Source organism: Staurois parvus, unplaced genomic scaffold (genome assembly GCF_062004578.1).
Source record: "Staurois parvus isolate SC_StPar_1 unplaced genomic scaffold, SC_StPar_1.0 ptg000696l, whole genome shotgun sequence".
In the NCBI taxonomy this organism is placed as follows: domain Eukaryota; kingdom Metazoa; phylum Chordata; class Amphibia; order Anura; family Ranidae; genus Staurois; species Staurois parvus.
In genome coordinates this window covers 4,009,653-4,035,748 of record NW_028318492.1, presented here as the reverse complement: position 1 = coordinate 4,035,748, position 26,096 = coordinate 4,009,653, and the positions used below count along the sequence as shown (strand labels likewise).

The window sequence follows — 26,096 nt, the reverse complement described above, 5'->3', positions numbered from 1 at the left end:
TGCTCATCACATTTCTTGAGGTGCTAAAATACCAGGATAGTACAAATACCCCTTTTCAGAAAGTAGACACCCTAAGCTATCTGCTGAGAGGCATATTGAGTCCATGGAAGATTTATTTTTTTCACAAATTTCTGGAAAATTACAAAAACTTTTTTTTTTTTTACACAAAGTTGTCATTTAAATGATATATTTCTCGCACAAGCCATGGGTATATGTGGAATTACACCCTAAAATACATTCTGCTACTTCTACCGAGTATGGGGATACCACATGTGTGAGACTTTTTGGGAGCCTAGCCATATACAGCAGCCTGAAATCCAATGACCACTTTGAAAACCTGAAGGTGCATAACTTCCTCATTTCACTTCCTCACTACCTATCACAGTTTTGAAGGCCCTGAAATGCCAGGATAGCACCAAATCCCCCCAAATTACCCTTTTTGGAAAGTAGACAGCCCAAGGAATTTAAAAAGAGGCATGGTGAGTATTTTGCAGATCTCATTTTTTCTCACATGTTTTTGAAATATAAAAAAAGGAAAGAAAAAATATGTTTTTTGTTTTTTTCTTAACTTTCCAAAAACTTGTGGCATAAACGAAATCTGCAAAATACCCACCATGCTTCTTATCAAATTTCTTGGTGTGTCTACTTTCCAAAAAGTGTTCATTTGGGGGGGAGTTGGTGCTATCCTGGCATTTCAGGGCCTCCAAAACTGTGATAGGTAGTCTGGAAGTGTAATGAGGAAATAAAGCCCTTTAAAAGCCTGAAGGTGCTTATTGGATTTTGGGGTCCTGTACTTGGCTAGACTGCCAAAACGTCTCTCACATGTGGTACCCCCATACTCGGAAAACGTAGCAAAATATATTTTGGGGAGTAATTCCACATATACCCATGGCATGTGTGAGCAATTACTCATTTAAATGACAATTTTGTGTAAAAAAAAAATGTTTTGTTTGTAATTTTCCAAAAACTTGTGGTAAAAAAATAAATTCTTCTATTGATTCAACATGCCTCTCAGCAAATAGTTTCGGGTGTCTACTTTTTTGCTAGGAAATTAATTTAACCACAAGCCTACAGGGCACTTATACCCCCTTCCTGCCCAGGCCAATTTCCAGCTTTCAGCGCTGTCACACTTTGAATGACAATTGTGCAGTCATGCAACACTGAACCCATTTTTAAATTTTTATCCTTTTTTTGTAACAGATAGAGCTTTATTTTGGTGGTATTTAATCACATCTGGGTTTTTTTTTCTTAAACAAACTAAAAACCACTGAAAATTTTGAAAAAAAAATGTTTTTTCTTAGTTTTTGTTCTAAAATTTTGTAAATAAGTGATTTTTCTCCTTCACTGATGTGCACTAATGAGGCTGTAGTGATGGCACTGATAGGCTACACTGATGGACACTGATAGGTGACACTGATGGGCACTGATGAGGAGGCACTGGTAGGTGGCACTGATGGGCATTGACAGGCATCACTGATGGGCACTGAAAGGCAGCACTTATTTATGGCACTGGTAGGCGGCACTGTTAGGTTGTTAAGGATGCCAGTGGCCGCCTGCTCCTGAACAACCAGTACATACTGCATGCCTTAATTGCTACTTAATTACTGCATGCATATATTTATTTATTTCCTTCTGTGAATTGACTTTATTGTCTTTTTATGCAGAATTTACCGAGCGTTTTTGCTATTTGCAGTAAATACCGCATACTAGTAATAGTGAATTGACATTTTCAGTATAGCATGTGATATGTGGTCATGTGACCGCCAAAAAACATGCAATAACCTTTAGGAACCTTTTTTTTGTGCATCCCATGTTTGTGCAGAAAAATTAGCTGCTATTGAACCAAAAATAACCTGCATTTTCAGGTGCCATTGAAACGAATGGTACCTGAAAACACGATAACGAGTTTTCACATTTTCTCAGTGCCTTTTCAAATCATGGGCAGAATCGCGGTAATTACGTCCAAGATTTGAAGTACCCTAGTGTGAATGAAGTCTAAGTGAATTGTCCCCTTAGTGAGTGCATTCACCAAAGACATGTATTCCAGCTTGTATTTTAAACAAAATAGTTTTTTATTTTATAACACTGTTGGGAGGATTTTATGTTTTTATATGCAATTTGGATACCTTGAGATGTTTACAAGGAGATTCAAAGTCAGAAGTAAAATAGGACTATATTAAGGATTCTGATTCCCATAAATTGTATATGTCCTGAAACTTACAAGATAAGTTCACCTTTCATAACATGTAACACCCATATTCAGAGTGTAACATGTAACATGTTATGAATAGACAGACCCAGCTAGCGGGGGATCTTCTTCTTACACTAGCTGTCTTAATTAAATTTAACACTTGTGATTGTACTTGAGTCAGCAGTCAAAGATGCCTGCACATCCAACCACCCTGTAGGTTTATGGGCATCTGGTACAAAATGAGACACTTGAGACATTACATAAATAATGAAATGTCTTATCTTAACTTAGTAAACTAGCTTTTGAAGAAAGTAGGACATGAAAACAGTAAACTGAAGGTGAAGGTTGCTTTTATCTCTACATGGAAGTAACATGGCAGCAGCGTAAAGGTAAACTGTAAACAGTTTAGATTATTTTTTAAAATTTTTTCTACTTTATATGGCATATCTAAAAATATGTATAGTGCATATAAATATACAGTAAACTATATGCGTATACTGTAATGCTGTATTTAAATATACTGTGAATATATATATGTAACAAGAGCGTAGGCAAGACAGAACACACAGAGAAGTTGATAAACACACAAAGCTTTATTGAACTATTGCAAGTACTCAATTTGGGGTCTGAGGGTAGCGCAAAGTACCCAGAGCAGGGAATGAGAGGGGAAGGGGCCAAAGTAATTGTAATTCAACCCCAGGTAGGGCAAGTTTGAGTCTCTGGCAAGTACTAATCCAGGCAGGGTAATGGAGGGGGGTTCACGGATAGTCCAGGCAGGGAAAAGTAGGGGGATTCACGGACAGTCCAGGCAGGGAAAAGCAGGGGTATGGACACTCACAGTTCTGGCAGGGGTCACCACTGGCACACACAGCCGGCAGCAGATACACTCCTTAGTACACATCAGATAATCCAAAAGAGTATTTCCAGACACACAGCGGCAGCAAGTAATCGTGGCACAGGGTAGGCAGAGTATCTCTGGGCCCACAGCGGGTAATTCTGGCACACAGCAACAGCGGGTAATCCTGGCACAGGGTAGGCAGAGTATCTCTGGACCCACAGTTGGTATTTCTGGCACACAGTGGCAGTGGGTAATCCTGGCACATGGTAGTATCTCTGGGCCCACAGCTGGTATTTCGGGCACACAGCGCCAGCGGGTAATCCTGGCATAGGGTAGGCAGAGTATCTCTGGGCACACAGCGGGTATTTCTGGCACACAGAGGCAGCAGGTAATCCTGGCACAGGATAGAATCTCTGGGCCCACAGCGGGTATTTCGGGCACACAGCGCCAGCGAGTAATCCTGGCACAGGGTAGGCAGAGTATCTCCGGGCAAACAGCGGGTATTTGTTGGCAGACAGCGGAAGTGAGTAATCCGGGCCCGGGTTAGGCAGAGTGCTCAGCGGGGATGGCTGCGGAGGTCTGGCCTCAACTCAGACCTCCCAGCAGCTCCAGGGACCAGCAGCAGAAGAAGACATGGGCTGAGTCCCGCTCCGGCCTGCGCCAACCGGGGGGGGACCGCGCTGAGACATCCCGGCGGCCTGCGCTTGAGGTCTCCTGGTGGTGGGGGGTCAGGACTCTCAGGTGACATTGCCGGGAGAGGTGCGACCCGCACCACAGGGGCCACTTCCTCCCATCCTGCACAGCCTTTGAAGTATCTGTGATAGGATGTGAAGAATCTGCAAGGGGGGAGGGAGGGGTGAAGAGACAGGCAGACGGACAGCAGGCACAGGGGGGGTGGGGGCACGGGGCACACCGTGACAATATATATATATATATATATATACCCTTGAGTTTTCACAGCTGCAGCATGTGTGACTTCAGAGTATAGATTATGAGCAGAACTAAAACGGTTTTTACAGCTTTTGTCAGATTTTGGTATTACCAGATTGGGCTCAGTAGTTTGGAGTTTTTGAAGTGTCTTGGGAGAGAAGCAATCTCCAGCCCAGTGTCCAAGTTTTGTTGAGAACCAGCAAGGTGTGTGTCCAGGTGCACACAGTCCTTATAATGAAGGACTGGGAACAGTTCAGGGCTCCAGGCAGAGAAGAGGTGTGCTCCCATCTGAAGACAGGTGTGCTCCTGTCTAGAGACAGAGGCAACCTACTCAAAAGACAGCATTCCATGTTCGAGAGATTCCATGCCCAGTGGACTTTGAGAGTTGGGATTGTTGAGAGAGTTTGGGAGACTACGAGAGCTGAGGCAACTAGGAGAGTGTCCAAGGGACTGGAGGAATCTGTAAGTTACAGAGGAGTGAGGGAGCCTGGGGGTGTCAGGAGAATTCCTATCTAGAGTGCAGGAGTGGGCCCACGCAGCAAGGTGCTGTAGCCAAAGCTGGACAATCTGAGTGAGCCTGGTGGTTTGGTATTTTTCTTGTTCCTGTTGTGCTGTGTGAAACTAAAACCCCTGTATGGGCAAGGTCATGAACTTAGTGTTTCCTTTCTAATAAGAGTGGGCTACTAGGCCCTTAAACCACAAGGCTGACATGTCTCACTAAAAATGCATCTGCCATGTTGAGTTAACCAACCCCCATACCTCAATATATATATATATATATATATATATATAGCCAAAAGTATTGGGACACCCCTGCAAATCATTGGATTCAGGTGTTCCAATAATTTCCATTGCCACAGATTATAAAATCAAGCACTTAAGCATGCAGACTGCTTCTACAAACATTTGTGAAATAATGGGCTGTTCTCAGGAGCTCAGTGAATTCCAGCGTGGTACCATGACAGGTTACCACCTGTGAAATAAGTCCATCCTTGAAATTTCCTTGCATCTAAATATTCCACGGTCAGCTGTTAGTGGTATTGTAACAAAATGGAAGCAACAGGGAACAACAGAAACTTAGCCACGAAGTGGTAGGCCACGTAAAATGACAGAGCGGGGTCAGCGCATGCTGAAGTCACCAACTGTCTGCAGAGTCAATAGCTAAAGACATTCAAACTTCATGTGGCCTTCAGATTACCACAACTAGAGTGCATAGAGAGCTTCATAGAATGGGTTTCCATGGCTGAGCAGCTGCATCCAAGCCTTACATCACCAAGTACAATGCATCAAAAAGCATCAGATGCAGTAGTGTAAAGCACATCGCCACTGGACTCTAGAGCAGTGGAGACGTATTCTCTGGAGTGACGAATCACGCTTTTCTGTCTGGCAATCCTATGGACGTGTCTGGGTTTGGCAGTTGCCAGGAGAAAGGTACTGGTCTGATTGCATTGTGCCAAGTGTAAAGTTTGGTGGAGGGAGAATTATGGTGTGGGGTTGGTTTTCCGGGGTTCGGGTTTGGCCCCTTAGTTCCAGTGAAGGGAACTTTTAAGGCATCAGCATACAAAGACATTTTGGACAATTTCATACTTTATGTGAACAGTTCGGGAATGGCCCCTTCTTGTTGCAACATGGCTGCGCACCAGTGCACAAAGCCAGATCCATAAAGACATGGATGAGCAAGTTTGGGGTGGAGGAACTTCACTGGCCTGCACAGAAACCTGACCTCAACCTGATAGAATGCCTTTGGGATGATTTAGACTTCTCGTCCGATATCAGTGCCTGACCTCACAAATGCACCATAGACACACTCTTAAACCTTGTGGACAACCTTCCCAAAAGAGTTGAAGCTGTTATAGCTGCAAAGGGTAGGCCAACTCAATATTGAACCCTACAGAAAAAGACTGGGATGCCATTAAAGTTCATGTGCGTGTAAAGGCAGGCATCCTAATACGTTTGGCAATATAGTGTATATATTATTATTATTATTATACAGTATTTATATAGCGCCAAAGGGTATGCTCAGCGCTGTACAGTAGCAAGGGGACAGTATATATATATATATATATATATATATAAATATATATATATATATATATATATATATATATATATACTGTGCTAAAAACACAGGATGCAGAGATCAAATGCATGCTGTGTCTCAACAGGCATGCCTTATTCTTGTGAGGCATGTACTTACGCAGGTAAATTTCAGTTTGAGCAATTGATCCCTATAAACAGACTTTTCTTACATAATAATAAAAGGATTTTTTTGTTTTGTTTTGGAGAAAGATTAGAATATCTGTAAGGTTTTGATTGCTGTTTTGCCCCCATTAAGGAGATTCACCCTCTCTTTGTCCTGTTTACCCTTATTATCAAAAGTGAAAGAAAATCCCAAATTCAGGGTTGTTACCAGAACAGGATTAGAGAGGAAATCTTACAGTGGGGATACCAGTTCTGGTGAGCCTGGTGACCACACTTTTGGAAGGATTTCCTCTCTCTCCAATGAGAGAAATCTCTCCAATGAGACACAGATGGAGCTTCTACTGTAAGCCTTCAACTCCAGTGACCAAGAGGAGTTTCTCTCAATCCTCAGGTTCTAAGTCTAAGCTTTTAAATCAGTTTTGCAACAAGATTTGATCCTCCAAACCTGCCAAGGAAGGAACAGGCCCTCCTCACAAAAAAGGGCACCCCACTTGTCCAAGTGGAGGGATGTCTGCTGACCTTCATAACTAGATCTCCTAAACAAGTTTAATTTGCTAAAGCACTGCTTATCAATGCCCTGTTTTTTCCATTATAGAAAATACCGTTTTCATCTTTTTTGATACTTTTGTATCTCAGTGCTGCTGATCTCCTCTAGAGTTTCAGCCAGTTTCTTCCTATATGCACTTGCTCCAGCATTGGCTGCAGTTCATTGCTCTGGATTACTTCACTGATAATGACAAAGGTGGACCATGCCCATGCAAAATATGTCATCAGAGCTGCTTGTAGTCACCACAATAGGTGCATGTGACAATGCAGAAGCACAAATGGGAGACCTTTGTAACCTTATAACAAAAAGTGCCTGAATAAGGAGAGAATAACTCATTATTTGTTTTAGTGAAAGCTACGATTAGGAATTGTATATCTTACCTGATATCTTACCTGTTGATGGTCTCTGCCCCAAAGAACCCAGAGCCTGAACAGTGATTTACACTGAAGCAGTGAGCTATTCAGTTGCACCTATGACTAAATCCCTGACACATTACTCACTTTCTTCTTTATACACTTTTCTAGCAGTCTTTTCAATTACCTGTGCCTGGATGATGTATGCAGTCTTGAATAAAATGTGACCAATAGCAATTATTTATAGACTTGTTGTAACGATTGACCCATTCTTTGAGAATGAGATTGTCATAAATAAGTGTAACTTGTGGATTTATTTAGTGTTGAACATTTTAGATATCTTACTCATTCTGTATGAGGTTAAATCTGTCTTTAAGTTGCTTAAAAAAATGGAAACTGAAAAAATAACAATATCTAGTGATATATAGCTTGATTCTGTTTCTTTTTTAGGTGGACCCTCTGAAGGAAAATTAGTCCCTGGGGACCAGATCATTATGATAAATGAGGAGCCAGTCAGCAATGCTCCAAGAGAGCGAGTGATTGACCTTGTCAGGTACTTGATATGTCTCTACCTTTAATTCACTGGTCCTAGCAAGAACATTGAGCCTGTGGCCTATAGTAATAAAATATTAATAAACCTTGCCACTCACATTTTCATCCATACTTATTCAACTCAGATAACAATGTATGCAGGTTTAAACTGACTTGCACAAAAAAGTACCTTCTGTCTTGAGGGACAAAGAAAAAATCATATCAAAAGTTTCTATGTTTTTAGAACAGGTGGTAAGGGGTTAGGTGAGGGCACCTATTTTGGTGAGGAAAGTTCCACTCCGTTTTTACAGATTCCCTCTCACTTCATGTTGTATCTCCAGAAATCTTCCCAAAAACTATAGTGTTGCTTTTCATCATTGAGACCCTACCCATTAGTGCTTGGAAAAAGTTGGTTAATAAAGTTGTGTTTACAGTTATCTTATGAAGCCAGAGGCTGCCCTACTAGTTTTGAAAATATTTGGGGAAATTGATTCTTATGTTCATGTTCAGCATCACCCCTTTAGTTAATACTTTTACTTTAGGTAAAACACTCCTGACAAGATTACACACTCTTGTGTTACCTCTGTTTTCAACAACCAATACATACAAACATGACACTTAAGGTTGGTACAAACGGACCGAATTACGGCTGGTATTGACTGGTTTCTGTTGAACATTCCCACCAGAGCGTACAGCATCCAGCTTTTATCAAAGGGGAATGCTGGAAAATCAGCATCCGATCAGCACTTACAGTCAATGATTGGGAGTGCTGATCAGTCCCGGACTGGGACAAAAAATAGGCCCGGGAAAGAAGGAAGGAGGGAAAGAAGGAAGGAGGGAAAGAAGGAAAGAAGGAAAGAGGGAAAGAAGGAAAGAGGGAAAGAAGGAAAGATGGAAAGAAGGAAGGAGGGAAAGAAGGGAGGAGGGAAGGAGGGAAAGAAAGAAGGAAGGAGGGAAAGAAGGAAGGAGGGAAGGAAAGAAAGAAGGATGGATGGAAAGAAGGAGGGAGATAAGGAAAGAGGGAAAGAAAGAAAGAAAGAAAGAAAGAAAGAAAGAAGGAAAGAAAGAAAGAGAGAGAGAGAGAGAGAGAGAAAGAAAGAAAGAAAGAAAGAAAGAAAGAAAGGCAGCTTTCCCTCTCCTCTCCTGTCTGTGGGCATGTGGGCAGAGCCTTTCATAGTCATAATTTCTTCAAACAGTGAGAGCGGGTGTGGGGAGAAGATCCCCGCCCACTGTCACAAAGTGGGATGCACTGGCGTTGGGAGGTGGCTGCAGGTTACATGTTACACCCTAAATATGGGTGTAACATGTAATATTGCTCCTAAAGGTGAACTTAGCCTTTAAACATTGAATGGGATTTCACTCATTTTTATGAGTCATAGATCCTATTCATATACTGTGTACTATATATGGATACATGAGGGTTTCCTTGATTACATTAATTGAGTTGCCATGCATAGTCCCAACAGTGAAAATGTAGTGCCATGATTTTATGTTTATGTATATTGCATTATTTATGTTTATTTAACCTTTTTCACTTGGGGTACTGGTCAGAGTAGGTGATTTTGAATGCAAATTCACATCATTTATGTTTTTCTTTGTGACATTTTGGATTTTTATATAATTATTATGGTATCTCTGTAGTGTGATTAAGAGAGAATAAGTCATGTGCTGAATGGTCCCATCTGGGCAATCTGCCTATGTGTGGATATCAGGTGAACTGCTCAGGTGGTTTGACAAGTTATGGGGAAATGCTGGGCATAGCATGAAATCTGTGGAGGGCAGCTATCCAGATTTTTTCCTTTGTATTGGATGCAGTTGCGAGCTGAACTAGCACCCTCTACATGCTTCATTAAGAGTCCTGTGTTGTGGGCCAATCTGGAGCAGCGTGCGTTTGTTACATTTTAGGTGGTGTTGAGACAACCATATGGTGACATATTGGGGTTGATTTACTAAAGGCAAATAGGCTGTTCATTTTGCAAGAAAATTTATCTCAGAGCTTAATGAATGTGTTGAATTCTTATTTTGAAAAGAATAGCCAGTCAGATGCATTGAAAATAAAAATAGCATTTTTGCTTGCACATGATTGGATAATGGAAGTCAACAAAGTTTCACCTCATTCACTATGTTGTGAGGAAAATTCCCTTGCAAAGTGAACTGTCAATTTGCCACTTTTTTTAATAGATTATGTCTCAGCAAATGGCAAATATTTACTACTGCTGTGGAAATCCTTTATTACATCTCAATAACTGACAATTTTGAAAGTTCATGTGATTCATAGGATGCTATATTTTCCTATGGTTTGCATATTCAATAAGGTAATTCAAAGTGCAGCCAATGCATGCAAAGGACAACAACATATAACGTTCAACCACCATTTATTTTTACTGACCTGACACCATAAAACTGAAATCTGATAGGGTGCTATAGGTATGTACACGTTGCATAGTCATTTGTATGTTTTTTTTTTTAATAAGAAAGAGTTATCTAAAGTCAGCCACATTTTCACTTAGCTAGCCTGTTCTGCTCTGTCTCTGTTTCTTGTGTGTGTAAATTCAGGTTGAGCTACTGAGCTCTGTAAACAGCATGCTATTCACAACAACATAGCTATGAGGAAAATGAGCCTAAAGCTAGGGCTACTTAAGCAATTACCTCTATAAGTTACTGAGAATTGTAGCAGCTCACTGTCAATATGGACCATAAATGAGACTTTATGGTGCTGCACAAAAGCTGGAAATGAGGAAGAAAAGTCACCCCTGCTGGCAAGAGGAAACAAAGAGAGCAGCATCTTGATGATATTCCAGTGTCTCAAGTACAAATGAACAAGCAAATGACACTCAGAACCTGTCACGTACCTGATAGGAGACTGAATTGACGAGGTTGGCCTCACTTGTGTCACTAGCCCTGACCCCGCTGAGGTTGGAACAGAGGGAGTCTAGGGACCAGGGGGACAAGAGCACCAGTGTTGTTGCTTGCGGCTCTTGCAGGTGATGGCCTGGAAAGGCAGTGTATCCTCTGATTAGAATACTGCAGTAGCAGACAGAGCAGGTTCTGGGTAATGCCTGATGTGCAGCAGAGCAAGTAGGTAGCCAGGACACAGAACAGGAGCAGGGTCAAAGGAAGCCAAGGTCATCAACAGTCGGGCAGCGAGGTAAAGAATCAGTAGGAGAAGCCAAGGTCAGGAGCAGAGCCGAAGTCAGGAACCAGGAGCATGAGAGTAATCAGAGTCGGGTCAGGAACAAGCCGGGTCAGCACCAAAGGAATCACACAGGAAACAAGTAGGACACCGGGGGAAGCTGAAGACCAGTCAGCACTGAATGAGCATCGAGGTGCTCTTTAAATAGCCCGCCCAGCACCAACAGGTGCGCCTGGGTCCTAGTGCCTGCCCGTTCCGTCATTGGTGACAGGCACGCCTGGGTCCTAGTGCCCGCCTACCTGTATGCCTTGTCGGGATCCTGCACATGCGCAGATTCATGCGCTGCGGCGATCTTCTTGTTCCCTGACAGAACCAGCCCCGGGAGTCAGACCTATGGAGTATGTGGAGTGTCCTCAGCATCACTCTAGACACGTCTTCTCCCCATCAGGACTTGGTCACAGAAGCCTCTGTGACCAAGCACTGATGGGTGGGGTGAAATGCATCAGAGGGCATGCCTAGAGTGGTGTTGAGCCCACTGCACATACTCCATAGGTCTGACTCCCAGGGCTGATTCTGAGCGGCGTCTGCTTGTTCACTTGCTCACTGGCAGTAAGTTCATTTACAAGAAAAAACAAAAAGGTTTATACCTGATTTTGCACCCCCACCTTGGAGAGATTTTACATATTCCCTGTAACATTTTCCCACTCTTTCCATAACTAAAAAAAAAAAAATTGGGGCAGGAGTTTTTCCTAAGGATCCACCTTCTGCCTGGATATGTGAATGTGCAATATGTATATCCAGAATTTCCAATTAATGACTGCTTATGTAAATCCAGTGAATATGTATATTCATCAATAACTATTATCCTTGTTAATTGTATGTTTTAGTCCTGTTCCTATTAAAGAAAGAAAATATCTGTATACCAGTGCACAATTTGAAAAAAAAATCTTGTATGAGTGCAAACATGGGAAAACATGGGGAATTACTGACAAGTGATTATAGTTCAATTTGGGCTGTCACCTATTCCATCTACTGTGTAAACCATGCAACCTGTAACTGTGGCCCTATCCTTATATAGTACATAACTACAGGCCTACTCCAAAATGCTCAGCAAAGACCAGGAATCAGGCAGTAAATGATGTCGCATGATCATTCACTGCCTAGTTCAGCTCATCACCCCTCCGTGTGTCCATAGATAGGCAATGCTTAGAGGGCAGAAATATGAGGATGTTTCAGAAAATGAAGGCAATATTTATTTTTGAAAGACAGCAATGGATTAATGCTGTCTCTGTATGACAGGATTTAGATGTACTTCAGCCCTGTATCTATATAAATGGCTTACAGCCGTATGATTTTTGTTGATTTGTCTTTAGTCTTTGGTGACGTCCCATCTCACACCATAGAGGTCTATTTATAAATGTTTTCACACAACTTTCTTCCAGGATTTTCAACTGAATCCAAATAAAAATGTGTGAGTCTTGTGAGAAAGCTGTGGAAATCTTGTGTGAAAACCTTTATTATTAGACCATGTTTCAAAGCTATGAATATCAGGTAGAGCAAAGGACGCTTTGCACTGCCTGTCAATGTAACATTTTATACCCAGTAAAGAAGCTACAGCCATGTTTTACGAACAGTTTAGTAAATATTTGGCAGAATTTAGTTGTGCTATTAATCCAGGAAAAAAAAATCAATTTTAACACCAAAATTTGCATTATTGGTCAAACTTGTGCTAAATACATGGAGCAAATGTATTTAGATTAATGATAGTCTATTATCTTTTTTATTTCAAGAATGCAAGCTATGCAAAGCAGGTTTTACTGTATGTCCTGTAAGCAAATGCTAAGTAGAAGAATAAACAAAATAAACAAGTTTTTTAGGTCTTAGCAAGCTGCTACATGGTATTATGAAATCTACAAAAAGCTAAATCCACACACTGATGTCCCTACAAAATACATATTTTGGTTTCAAACAGTAAATTGCAAAACTATAGCATTTAATTCATGTAAAACTGCCCGAAGCAAAACAGAAATGGCTTTTTCCATTTGCCTTTGCCATTTTGTCACCTACTATATCATGAGCTTGTTTTCCTGAGTGAACACAAAAAATAATCAGAGCAGTTTGTAGGCGGCTGGCTTCACCATAAATAAAATGGGTATACTGGAGAGTATTAAAATCTTATTTATTGGACTCGCAGACCTGGCTGCATTCATACATTTTAAATGGTTACTACATGAAATGTGAATTAGTTTTATTCCTTAAATAGAACAATCCCAAAATAGTTTGACAAAGATTATAAATGAATACAGAACAAGCTTATTTCCCAACACAGCTAGGCCCATAATTAGATAGCCAAAGCTGAATCCGTATTGTGCTTCGCAGAGGTCAGACTTTTGTAGAGATCTAGTTGTTGGGTGATTGTCACGTAATTTACTTATTGAGTTTATTAACCCTTCACTGGTGTTTTAAAGGGTTGTGTAGACAAAGGGGAAAAATTTACCAAAACTGGAGCACTCATAATCTGGCAGCTGTACATGGTAGCCAATCAGCTCAATCAGTTAAGCTTTGACAATAAAACCCAGAAGCTGATTGGTTTCTATGCAGAACTGCACCAGATTGTGCACTTTCCACTCTGTGAAAACTCTCTCAGTAGATTGCTAAGATTTTTACATAACTCATCACACCTATCAATCTCCATACCTAGGAACCTTTGAAAACTGCTAAGAATTGGGTAAAGTTTTGGGGGGAGTGGGGGACAGAGCTGCCTACTGCATCACACAAATGGTGGGTGTGGCCAAATTGCACCAAAAAAGAGACAGGCTTTATGGATTGTTTCTAATTATGGTAAATGACACTTATATTGAGTGCTGATAAATAACTGATTTATTGAAGAGCATTTAGAAAGAGAAACCAACCGAAAAAAATGTGCTACAGTTTGCTGTAAAAATTTTGGTTTATTCAGGATCAATGGGTCAGCAAAAATGCTGACGGTCCTAAGTGTAGCAATTTTAAATAGCTAAAGAGGTGCTAGAATAGAGATGGCTGAGTACAGGAAACTGAACCAAGACTTTAGGAGGGGTTGATGCTGAGTGACAGAAGACTACTGACAGAATGGAGGAAGAAGACTACTGACAGAATGGAGGAAGAAGAAACAACAAAATCAAGGTGATGGAAAAACTCATGAAAATGTGTCAAGTGACTAATGTAAATATGACAAATCTGAGGAACCCATGTGCTCTGTGCAATACTGATGGTGAATGAACTGAAAAATTAGATGATACTAGGGAAAGGGACAGAGAACCACATAGAGAGAGCAAGAGAGGGACCAGAAAGCACAGGGGAGAGTATGATATTGAATGGGGGAAGGCGAGTATGATATTGGATGGGGGAAGGCATGCCAGAAATGAGAAGAGCAAGATATTATACAGTGAAGAGGAGAAAGGGAGCACAGGAGGATGCCTGTATTAGCATACTCATACACAGTGCAGGACACAGCTGGGCAATACAGAAGGAGGCACAATGAAAGTCTCAGCTGGATCCACCACCTGGTGATCCAGTGTAAATGTTTGCTAGGATGCATATAGCTGGCTGACATAGTGTTCTGCATTTATAGAGTGTGGGTAACAGCCAGCACTTGAACAATCAATGGCTAAGCGCATAATCTGGATAAAATGGGAGCAGAGCAAAGTACTGGCAGCCATTTTTACTGTAAGAAGACCTGGCAACTATGGAGCAAGGATTGACAGACCATAGATTTGGCAAAAACGCTAATGTCCCAGCAACAGAATCCAAATTTTGCCATTGCCTGGTCAATTCCTGCAAGTTCCTAGGTATATCAATCACTTGGCTTACATCCTATTGTGGTTGCTTTGGGCAATAATACAGTGTAATGGTCATGGGAGCAGAAGGGGAATTTTCCAGATAGACTTGGTGGTTAATTTATTTAAAGGAATTGAGACTGTTCCCTCAAGTTGATTCTGAAATTCAGGTGATGTTAAATTTAGGCTGAGCTTTATGAAATTGGTTGTCCCAAACCAAATCCAAATTTTAATGTTGTTTTTGGTAGTTCAGAATCCAAAAAAGTCTCAAGGAGAAATGGGACAAAGGGCTTTTGCCTGGGCACCCATAGCTTAACTGCCATTGTCACCAGATCTCACACTTCTATCTTGGTATCATTGGCAGATTAAATGGCTCAGCCTCAGACCATTATCAGGCATTCTGCAAAATTTTGAATATTTTGCTGCTCTGTAATACACATTTTTTGAAGCCTGCTTCAGATTTCTTTTGACGTTAACTTTGGAGGGTTGCAAAGTCTAAAAAGGTTGGTCTACCCACAGGTGATCTAACTTTGTAGAAGTACATTAATATCTACAGTTTGCTTAGAGAAAGTTGACTTTCCAAGGTAATGTTCCCTGGTCTTAGTAAATATGGTGGTGAGGCTGTGCTCTCCTTGGGCACCCAGACATGTGCATAAAAATATCTCATTTCCTGAGGGCAAATGATTAGGTATTCAAAGTGAACACACCTTCACCTTATTTACTAAGTTCAGGGACCTTTCACTTTGCAAAGTAGCCTTTCCTTTTAGTAAATCAACCCCACTGCATTCTTTGATTACTGGTAAATGTTAATTTACTGGTCATTTCTCATAAAGTGAACATCAGCAGTATTACCCTGGTTAACACCTAGAAAAGTGTTTTTTCTGGGACCCACGTGGTTACCTTGTTCCTACCTAATATGTACCTGTATTGGGCACAGTATAATCTCAAGACAAAATTAGGTTTCTGCAGTTGATGCAACTCTTTTTTATCTTCTTTTTTTTTTTAAATCCAAAATACAGCTGATTCTGGTACACTTATTCAGTATTTGGCGCATGCAGGAAAAGGTCAACTACAGTATAAGCACTGTATCATAACATTTTGCATAATAGGATCAAGCAGGAGACACTAATAGCTCCTATAATAGCTCCAGTAATATCTGCTGTTTGCATGCATACATGAATAGATGCAGATGTCATGAATTTGCATATACCATTCAAACTCACAATTGTTAAATACCCTTTAATAATCTGGGAGCAAAGCATTTGTACAAGGTCACAAGAGTTTCTCATTTTAAACAAAAAAGTAAAAAGAATATATATACTTAAAAGTATATTTCATCAATATTGAAAGTTAAGATCCCATGCAGCCAGTAGCACAATGGGGTTCTTTATAAATTATAAAGTTATCATTTTGCAGATAACACAGCCAACCTGCTCGAGTTTTCAGGTTTTTACATTTGTATATATTAAGGCATAGTTACAGGGCTCCAGGACACCCCCTGTCCCCCAACTTTTATCAAAAGTCATATGAGCTGAGATCACAGTTTGCTTGAATTGCAGGAATAATACTCCCAAACATTTCCACAACATGTACCTTGTTGTCTTGTTCACCGAAGTGTGAATGATAACATGTTTCTTAAAGCCACCAGTTCAAGAATCTTGTGGATGATTGGTGACTTGACTAGCAGACAGAGATAAATTTACACAGTTTTCTTTGGACCATGCTGCCTACATATAGAGAACGTGGATTAAGGCAAATTGAATGGAATTTCTGACTTTCAGCACACTTGCTATATTTGCTGGATAGCGTTATCATTTCACCAGTTAATTATTTTTCCTACTGCTCTTAGTTAGTTTTGTTCCCTGTTCTATTTGTGAACAATACCCCTATTGAGAAGAGGAGAGTTGAGGTGTTCTACTATTATAACTTCCTGTACTTGGGTGACAATGCTGCTTCTCTATAGATAAGAGTACAGTGAGTGAGCGTTGGCACTCAAGGACAGAATACTTGACACTGGCAGGACCACCAAGTAAAAATCAGGAGGAGAAAGCCTGGAAAAGGAAAATAAATGCAGCCACCACATTTAAGGTCTAGTAAGCTGCAATATATACAATTTTTGATTGTAAGCTCCATGAACAGGGCCCTCCTATTCTTTCTGAACTGAAATGTATTGCAAACTGTTGGCGCTATATAAATCCTATATAATAATAATAATAATGTTTGCTCTTGGGTAAAGATATTTTTAAAATTATACCTGTCATCGAAAATGCATGCGTTGCCAGTGCAGGTCTTGCTATGAAAATGTTATTTGTGTGGTTTTCAATGGCTTCATTTCTTCTGGGTCACAGTCCTTGAAAAAGCATGCAGCCTATAAGTGTCATAAAAGTGTCAGAATTTCATATCTTATACTTGTTCTGGGTCAGCAACTCAGAAAGCACTGAAGCCAAAGCATTAGCACGATAGGTAGGCAGCTAGCATTTTCAGTAGGAGAGGTCTACAGTGGCAGTCTGCATATTTTTTCTCATGACAGGTGTATTTTATTAATTTATGGACACACTATTATAGCTAATGCTTCAGTTTCCAACATTAGGTCTCTTTCCATCTTAACATTATCATTTGCTTTTCCGTGAACATCTGCTTTCCTCCAGCAACAGTTATCTGGATATCAGCCTTCAATCATTTAAGAAATGTGCATTGATATCCTAAAGCAACAATAACATGTTATTTGTTAACTAAGTTATAATTTGCACTGTATTAATAACTGCAGTAATAAATAATATGAATGAGACATCGTGGCAATATGTAGCTAGATACTTGCAAAAAAAAAATCAAGATTGTGCAATTTATGTTATAAATAGCATGTTTTTGTCCCCCTTGTGCTTTTATATTTTTGCTTCAGAAGCATTGTATGGTCATGATAATTATTTGCTGTGCTGTGTTTTTCTGCCCTTACTTTAAGCTATTTTTATTTAAAATGATCTTGATGTTCTGTAATACATAGAAAACAGTATGACTCTCTCTGAGACCAATCTGTGGACATAATTGCAGACTTCTGAATTCCTAACACAAATGACTACATTGTTTTTTGCCAATTTAAAACATAAGTAAAATGTCTAAAGGATAAACAGATAAAGGAAACATTTGTATCCCTTAGGTATGTGTTTCAGAAAAATACCTACAGGAAAGTATTTATATAAAAAAGGACAAGGTAGTTCAAGGTACATTTATTCTGTTTACTGACACAGCTACAGACAGTGTTTACAAGAATGATAACATTTATCTTGTGAACTTGAGCTGTCCAAAAACTAGAATGCTCATGCCTATAAAAAAAAAAATAAAGAAAATAACAGTCTGTGCCTGTAATTCATTTGCAATATATTTTATTTTATTTGTTATTGCCGTTGTCAAAAAAGCAAAGATGTAGAGCAGACTAGTAGTACTATTAATGCCTAATAAAAAGAGGGCAATAACATTATAACCATTGCGTACTAATAGTTGTATATTTGTTGTAAACATTGCTGTCATTTTATTGGACCATGACGGGGCTACTTAGCTGTCCCTCCTAGTCCCCCTTTGCATAGAAGTAGGAAAACAAGCAGAAACTGGGCTACATGCCTACTGCCATCATCACTGTTTCACTAGTTAAATATAATATACAACATTTGCTCCCATACTAGCAATAACTGGTATGTCTTGCCACTGTCAATACGTAAGATACCATGTTATAAATTTAGGAGTATATGAAAATATATAGTGCAAGTAGGTATATTGCAGAGAACCCAGGAGTGAGGGTGGCATCTACAGTTTACTTTTGCAGAAGGTATGACAAAAGTCCCTAGTTTTGGGACACTGTGCATCTTCTGGAACCAAACCCCTTTGTCCCTTAATCTCCTTCAGATTTCCTTCCTTCTGCTGTAATGTATATGAAATTGGAAAACTAAAATCTTCAGCCATTAAAAGTGTTATGCCCCTTTTACACGGGCTATCTGATCAGGTCCTTTTCTTTATTGTCTTCCTTTTTTCTTTTTCTCTTTTTCGTTTTTTTCCTTTTTCCTTTTTATTTTCCTTTCTTTTTTCTTTCTTCAACCCCCCCTCCTACTTTTCCTTTTCTCTTTCCTTCTTTTTCTCCCCTATTTTCCCTCTTTTTCCTTTCTTCATTTTTAGTTTTTCAGTACCCCTTTTTTCTTCCTTTTTTTTTCCTTTTTCTCTCTTTTTTTCCCTTTATCCCCCCCCCCCTCCCTTTTTTTCCTTTCTTTCCTGTTTTCCTTTTTTCCCCCTCTTCTTCCCCCTTTTTTCTGTATTTTTTGCTTTTTTTCCTTTTTGTTTCCCTTTTTTCGCCTTTTTTCTTTCCCTTGTGGTTTCCTTTTTTTTGTTTTCCATTTTGTACCTGATAACTGTTACATTATTTATTTTTCACCTTCACTTCACTTTTTTCACTGTCCCTGGTGTCTTTACAGCTCCCTTCTCAGAGCTGAGCCTGCCCCTGGCCTGACAACCGATCCCACAGCATGCATTCCCATGGCAACGGCGTCCCACATTCCAGCGCTCAGAAGCTATGTGTGCATGTGCCACGTGAGGCACACTCTGATTTGTGGCCACCCACCACTGCTGAGCCTCACCAGCGATCCCTGATTGGGCACATCTGGCTAGTATGCCCGATCGACAGTAGAGATTAGTACTACGCCTGCTGTGTCTGGCAGATGATAATTTTGCGTGCATGGTATTTACATATAATACTATGTCTCTGTTTTATCATAGTTTACATATTTTGATGGGATTGTGACATCATGAGATGCCAGATGAGGGGGGGTGGAGATATGTTCTTGGTTTTGATTGGTAGTTCATGTATATATAGTCTGTATAGTCACTACTGCACCCTTATCATATGCCTGACAAAGGGGTCCTGTGCAGCTCTGAAACATTGCACTTTTCTTTGTGATGTGATCTTTTTGGGATAAAAACCTTTTTGGACCATATCGAGATCCGTGGTGTGCTAGCGAATATGTACGTTTGTGTTTGTTTGCAGCTGCCAACCTCCAATCTGATCCAGAAAAAAAAAATTGAAGGGGATCCTCTATCCTCCTTCTAGTCAGATCTGATCGAAGGCCAGTTGGGTGTAAATGGACAGCTAGTCTGTTTACACCCAGCCACCCATAGAGCAGAGTGGGCGCTGTCCATATCCACTCTGCATAAACTGATCAGACATGGACCTGTCATCCACTCATTTTGCTCCAATCAGCTGGGGATCAGTGGACAGATCTCCTGCTGAGCAAAGTAGATCCACCCCACGTGGAAGGTGCCTTATGCTAAATCTTTCATTGCAACTCTAAATTATTGCATTTGTTATTTTGAAAGGTCAAGGATAAATGAATCAAATGAGTGGAAAAAACAATCAGTTTTAGGTTTAACCAATAGCTTCTGGTGTATTAACTCTTTGTGGTGTGGGTAACTGGGGGTGTAGCAGCAGTGTGTCTTTAATCCTCTTTCTCATCCCAGACATTTAGAAGGTAAAGGTATGACAGTGGGCAGTAGGTGCAAAGCAATAGCATATAAAGTATAATGACATGGGTGTGGACTTGGGCAGTATGTGCAAAAGAGGAGTGCAAAGGATATGGCAGTGGGCAGAATGTGTGGGGGAGGAGTGCAGAGGGTATGTTAAAAGGCAGCCTCTGCATGGGAGGAGTGTGGAGGGTTTGATGGTAAGCCGTATGTTCACGAAATTAATGCAGCGCATATAACTGCAAGCTGTGCAAGAGAAGGGTATAGATGGTATGTAGGCAGGCAGTATGTGCAGGGGAGGAGTGCTGACATAATAACAGTAGGCAGTATGTGCAGGAGAGAACTGTGCAAAGTATTAGAAAATGCAGTATGTGCAGGAGAGAGGGAGACGTTCAGAGAGTATAATGGTTGCATGTATGTACAGGAGAGGAGAGTAGAGGCTCTAATAGTGCATTCAAAGTTTGGAAGACATTGTGGGACAACATAAAAAAATGTATAGTCTGGGTTAGCAAGATATTATTATTATTATTATTATTATTATTATTATACAGTATTTATAAAGCGCCAATAGTTCGCTTAGCGCTGTACATTACAGAGGGGAACAGAACATGTGACAGAACAATACCAATACAATGCAAAACATGAGGGGATCGAGGGCCCTGCTCTTTCGAGCTTACAATCTAGGAGATGTGGAGAATATGTTAATCTTTTACTGTGGTGACAGGTTCTGTTTATGGAGAAGTCTTACTAGACTGATGCCTGCTTTGTGTTCATCACCTAGTGGGCTAAAGAAAAAAAAAAACTGAGAGGTTGCCGTACTAACTATGTGATGTTAGTGAGGCAATCTCCGCCACTGAGTTATTGTGCTCTGATAGGAGGACTGCCTCTCCGCCAGAAAACACTGATCAGCTCTCACAGCCATTGGCTTGCTAGCACTAATTGGATGCTGGTTTTCCAGCGAGCCCATTCAACAGAAGCCAGACATTAGACCAGCTTCTGTCAGACAGGCTGTTTTACACACTGACTGAATGTTGGACGGTTTCTGTTATTCCGACCGATAGTGGCTGATATTCAGCCCGTGTTTACCATCCATTACTATAATGCTATTACCTGCACAACCCTTGACTTCTCCGTCAACCATTTCATGCTCCTTCTACTCCCTCACCATCCTATACTTACTGTAACAATACAAGAACACAGAATACAAGAATTATGAATACAAGAAGCGATATGGAGTTTTAGTTTCCACCCTTAGTTTTGGAGTGATGTAGAGATTGCATGTTCAAAATAATAGCATTTAAGTTTCAATAGTTTAGGAGTGAGAAGTGATAAATTGTGGGCTTATATTTCAAATAAAATACTTACCATGAAAGCAAAAGAAATAAAGGACACATATTGGCTGCTACATTGGAAAGCTTTGACAGTACTGGGTTTCTTCATTGGCTTTAATGTACGTGCTGTTTAATGCGCGGGAGTCTTGGCCGCGGCATGGCTCTCCCAATTGACGGGGCACCATCCATTGAAAGCACAGTGTGCATTCGCCTGTGAAATCACTGCTAAAGTAAATATTTCCTAAATGGTGCAATTTTTTGGAGATATTTACTGTACCTACAGGTAAGTATTATTATAGGCTTAGCTGTAGGTATAAATAAATAAGAAAGACTTTACTACCACTTTAAATATTCTATAAAATGCTTACTGTTCAATTGCAATTACCCCATAAAGCAGTTTCATTTTCATTTCAGTGAAATGCTTTATTTGTGTTAGCAATTTACATCATGGATACCGTTACTATAGTAGAAAACAATGAAAAAAATAATCTTGCAGGAAACTGTAGGTCATAGATACACAAAAAGGGACTCTTTATATAGAGAATTTTACAACCATAATATCCTTTTCTAAAATTATTAGCCTTGTTTGAAAGAAACATGTATTCTGAGTAAATAATGAAAAAAGTATTTGTGCATTGAAAGCTAAGTACTCAATTAGAGGGAACTTAATGAAAAAGCTAATAAACCATATATATACATTCACATAATCTTCCTTGCATAACTTATTTTCTAATTAAATAAGATAAATGTGCTTAAGGATTTACTTCAGTACTATAAATTGAGAAATTATGTAAATTAATATTAATTGTGTCAAAGGAAGTGTTTGAAAAAAAAATTACAGTGTTCAATCAATACAGATATCAAAATGATCAGTTTTCAAAGATTATTCATGCATGAAAACATTTTCCATGCAAAATTACCTAGATGTTGCTTTCACTAAGTGGTCTTGAGTATGCATGGATACCAAGTTTTGCAGTTTGAAAACAAAGTTTAGCAATTTATGGCAAGTTAGAATTCACCTTGCATATCCTAAATCTGACTGGGTGGACCTGGGCTACTGTTCTAGGCTCATAAACTTTGCTCTTATCAGATTTTTTGGACTCCTCGAATAGTCACTATGGGAGTAATTGTTGCAATATACACAAGAGCCAAGCACCAGCAAAGCATTCATCATGTACCATTTTACAGCAAAATAGCCATGGACTACAACATTCAAAGATGTTGATGCTATAATTACATTCACTTGCTGACATATTTCTCTTTATGTTATTCTTCAGTTTTTTATTGCCTATGTTTTTTTCTGCAATATTCTTCTTAAAGTCCATTGTTTCACTTTAGTCCTAAAGCTTTCTATATACTACATAGGACTCTTCTGAAATTAGAAATGTATGTCAAGGAAGAGGGGAGGACAGAGTGGCAATGGCTCAAGAGGCACAAACAGTAGTCTAATCTGTTCGATTAACTGTTTTCTCCAGCAGTAGCCATGTGGCCACATCGACGGGAACCCACGCAGATGAAATTCTTACCCAGTCCAGCTCAAAGCAGCACTATTGGTCTTCTAGAGTCTATTGGGTTGATTTACTAAAGGCAAATGTGCTGTTGACTTTTCAAAGGAGGTTGCATTTTCAGGGCAATTTTCCCAAGAGCATGGTGTATGAGGTGAAACGTTGCTGACTTCCATCATCTAATCGTGTGTAAGCAAAGACACTGTTTTTTTTCTTCCTTGTATGATTGGGAATTGTTTACAGTTTGACATTTCACAACGTTCACTAAGCTGTGGGGTAAATTCTGTTGCAAAGTTCAACTTCCCCTGCTTGTAACATGAGCAACTTATTAGCCTTTAGTAAACTGACCCCTATAAGTACCTTAACCAGTCACCTCATCTCTTGCTACATTTTAAGCAGGCCCAATCTTCCCTAAGGGCACAACCAGTTCATGCACACTAGTAACACTTGGCATGTGTGTAGGTAAAGACAGAGTTGACAATGTTGAATCTTTAAATTGGATTTATAGATTTTTCAAACATCTGTGGCCATGAGATTTGTGGAGGTAAACTTGTCTAAGGTGTAGTCTTTGAATAGATATGTCTATTGTTTCTTTACATAGATCTATGCTTTTTGGTTTATGAAAAAGTAATTTGTACAACAATAAACAGTGAGACAAGTAATATAAAGTTAATCAGTATATTCTTTGAAGAAATTGATATAAGGAAAGAGAACATATAAATAGAACAAAGGTGGGCAGAAAAATGATAAAATTGTTTCTTTTACAATAACCTTATTGTAATTATTTTAACCACCAATCATGCCTAATATAATAAAAATTAAAACTGCAGCACTTGCATTATAAAAGAAAACAATGTTTTTTTTTCTATTTAGGGAAATGACTACAGTTTCTAATTAGATTTTGTAAAATATATCTTCATCCGTATTAAGAGATCATAAATAGAAAAAACACTGTGACTGCCCTGATTGTCTCAGAATGTAAGAGAGAAGTGTAGGAGGACTATTGCAATAATGGGATCATCTATTAAAAGGAATACAGAACTAAGAAACCTGTGTGTTCATTTCAAACAGTCAGGTTCAGTGGATAGCACTGAACAAAACAACATAATAAAAGGGCATTGCTTTTTGTTAGTTTAGACGAAAATAGTTTATTATGTCTTGTTGTAAAATGTTAACCACATTACCAGGTACTGGGTACATATCTAGCTAGCAATGACCACCCAAGGCCCTGCTGGCATCACAGAGCTGCAGCCACAGGGAAAGAGGCACTGTGCTTTGCTTTGGTAGACATATGTCAGAATTAGAACTGTTCATATCATGAAAAGGCTCTTTCAACACTGCTGCATTGTAGCATTGTGTACTATCCTGCAAAAATTACTTTCAATGCTTATAAAGCATGTATAAAAGTGGCACCAAACTACATGAAAAACTCAGAACTGTGAATATAGCTAAAAGCTGGCCATACACCTTGCAATCTAAACAATCCTCTTTAGATCTACCAATAATTATGTTGTATGTATTATTATTAATACTATTACTATTATTATTTATTATTTTATAATAACCTTCTTGAACCCCTTCAGTCCGGATTTCGCCCTCAACACTGCTTTGATATAGTTGACCACCCCCTCCTCAAAAAAAAAAAATCTTTACTCCGTTGGTATCCGTGACTATCACTTACAATTCTACTTCTTCCTCTCCTCTTCCTTTCTGCATTGGGGTCCCCCAAGGTCCTGTTCTTTGACCTCTCCTATTCTCAATCTGATAACCTCCCATGGCTTTCAATAGCATTTCTACACTGACAACACCCAAATCTATCTCTCTACCAGCTCACAGCATCAGTCTCCTCACATATCACTAATTTACTGACCAACATATCAATCTGGATGTCACGCCACTTCCTCAAGCTCAATCTACCCAAAACCGAGCTCCTAATATTTCCTCCCCCATGTGCCCCTTTTCCTGACATCTCTGTCAAGATCAATGGCACAACCATGAACTGTCCTCACATGCCAGGGTACTAGGTGTAATCCTGGACTCTGAAATCTCCTCTCAGCCCCACATCCAAATCACTTTCCAAAGTTTGCCATCTCAACTTCCGCAACATCTCCAAAATGTGCCCCTTTCTAACCAATGACAGCACAAAACTCCTAATTCACTACCAGATATCTCTCTGCAACTCCCTCCTCATTGGCTTACCATTACATAGACTATCCCTCTCCGGTCTATCATTAATACTGTTTCCTGGCTCATCCACCTTACCAACCGTTCAGTGTCGGCCAATACCTGCACTGGCTGCCACTCACCCAACAAATTAAATTCAAAATACTAACAAACAACTTACAAAGCCATCTACAACTTGGTTCCCAGCTACATTAACCTAGTCTTAAAGTACCAACCAAATCGCTCTCATTGTTCCTCCCAGGACCTCCTGCTCTCTAGTTCCCTTGTCACCTCCTCCAATGCTCACCTACAGGACTTCTCCAGAGCCTCTCCCATTCTATGGAATTCCCTACCTCAATCTGTCTGACTATCTTCTACTCTGTCCACTTTAAGCGATCTCTGAAAATATTTCTCTTCAGTGAAGCCTATCCTGCCTCCGCTTAACAACTGTACATGCATTTTCTTCATCAGCTCATCCCTCACAGTTATTTTATTATTGTTTATTATTATACAAGATTTATATTGCGCCAACAGTTTGCTCAGTGCTTTACAATATAAAGGGAGACAATACAGCAATGATACAGTTCAATACAAGAGAGTTAGGAGGGCCCTGCTCCTTGGAGCTTACAATCGAAGAGAGAGGGGTTGGTGGTAAAAAAGTTAATAACTGTGGGGGATGAACTGATATGAGGAATAAAAGATTCCATTATTAGCTGAGGGCAGGATAGGCTTCCCTGAAGAGATAGGTTTTCAGAGATCACCTACAAGTGGGCAGAACAGGCGATAGTCGGATAGATTGGGGTAGAGCGTTCCAGAGGATGGGGGAGGCTCTGGAGAAGTCCTGGAGATGAGCATGAGAGGAGGAGACAAGGGATCTAGAGAACAGGTGGTCATGCAAGGAGCAGAGAGGACATTTGGGTGATATTTGGAGACAAGATTGGTGATGTAATTTGGGGCAGTGTCAGGAATGGACTGGCCAGCAATAGTGGGACTCACCTGCCTTATGAGCTGCAGTACCAGGGCTGGCCAGCGGGTGCTCCCAGCAATCAGAGACTCAA

The 26,096-nt window shown here is 40.0% G+C and overlaps 1 protein-coding gene across 2 annotated transcripts in view; it reads left to right on the top strand.

The window, feature by feature from the left end:
- The window catches only part of FRMPD4 (FERM and PDZ domain containing 4), a 463,469-nt gene that overhangs the window by 363,055 nt on the left and 74,318 nt on the right, over positions 1-26,096 (top strand). For both annotated transcript variants that reach the window (XM_089652996.1, XM_089652997.1), the window contains one exon: positions 7,512-7,614. In XM_089652996.1, coding sequence (XP_089509122.1) covers positions 7,512-7,614 — 103 coding nt within the window. The remainder of the gene's footprint in view (positions 1-7,511; positions 7,615-26,096) is intronic.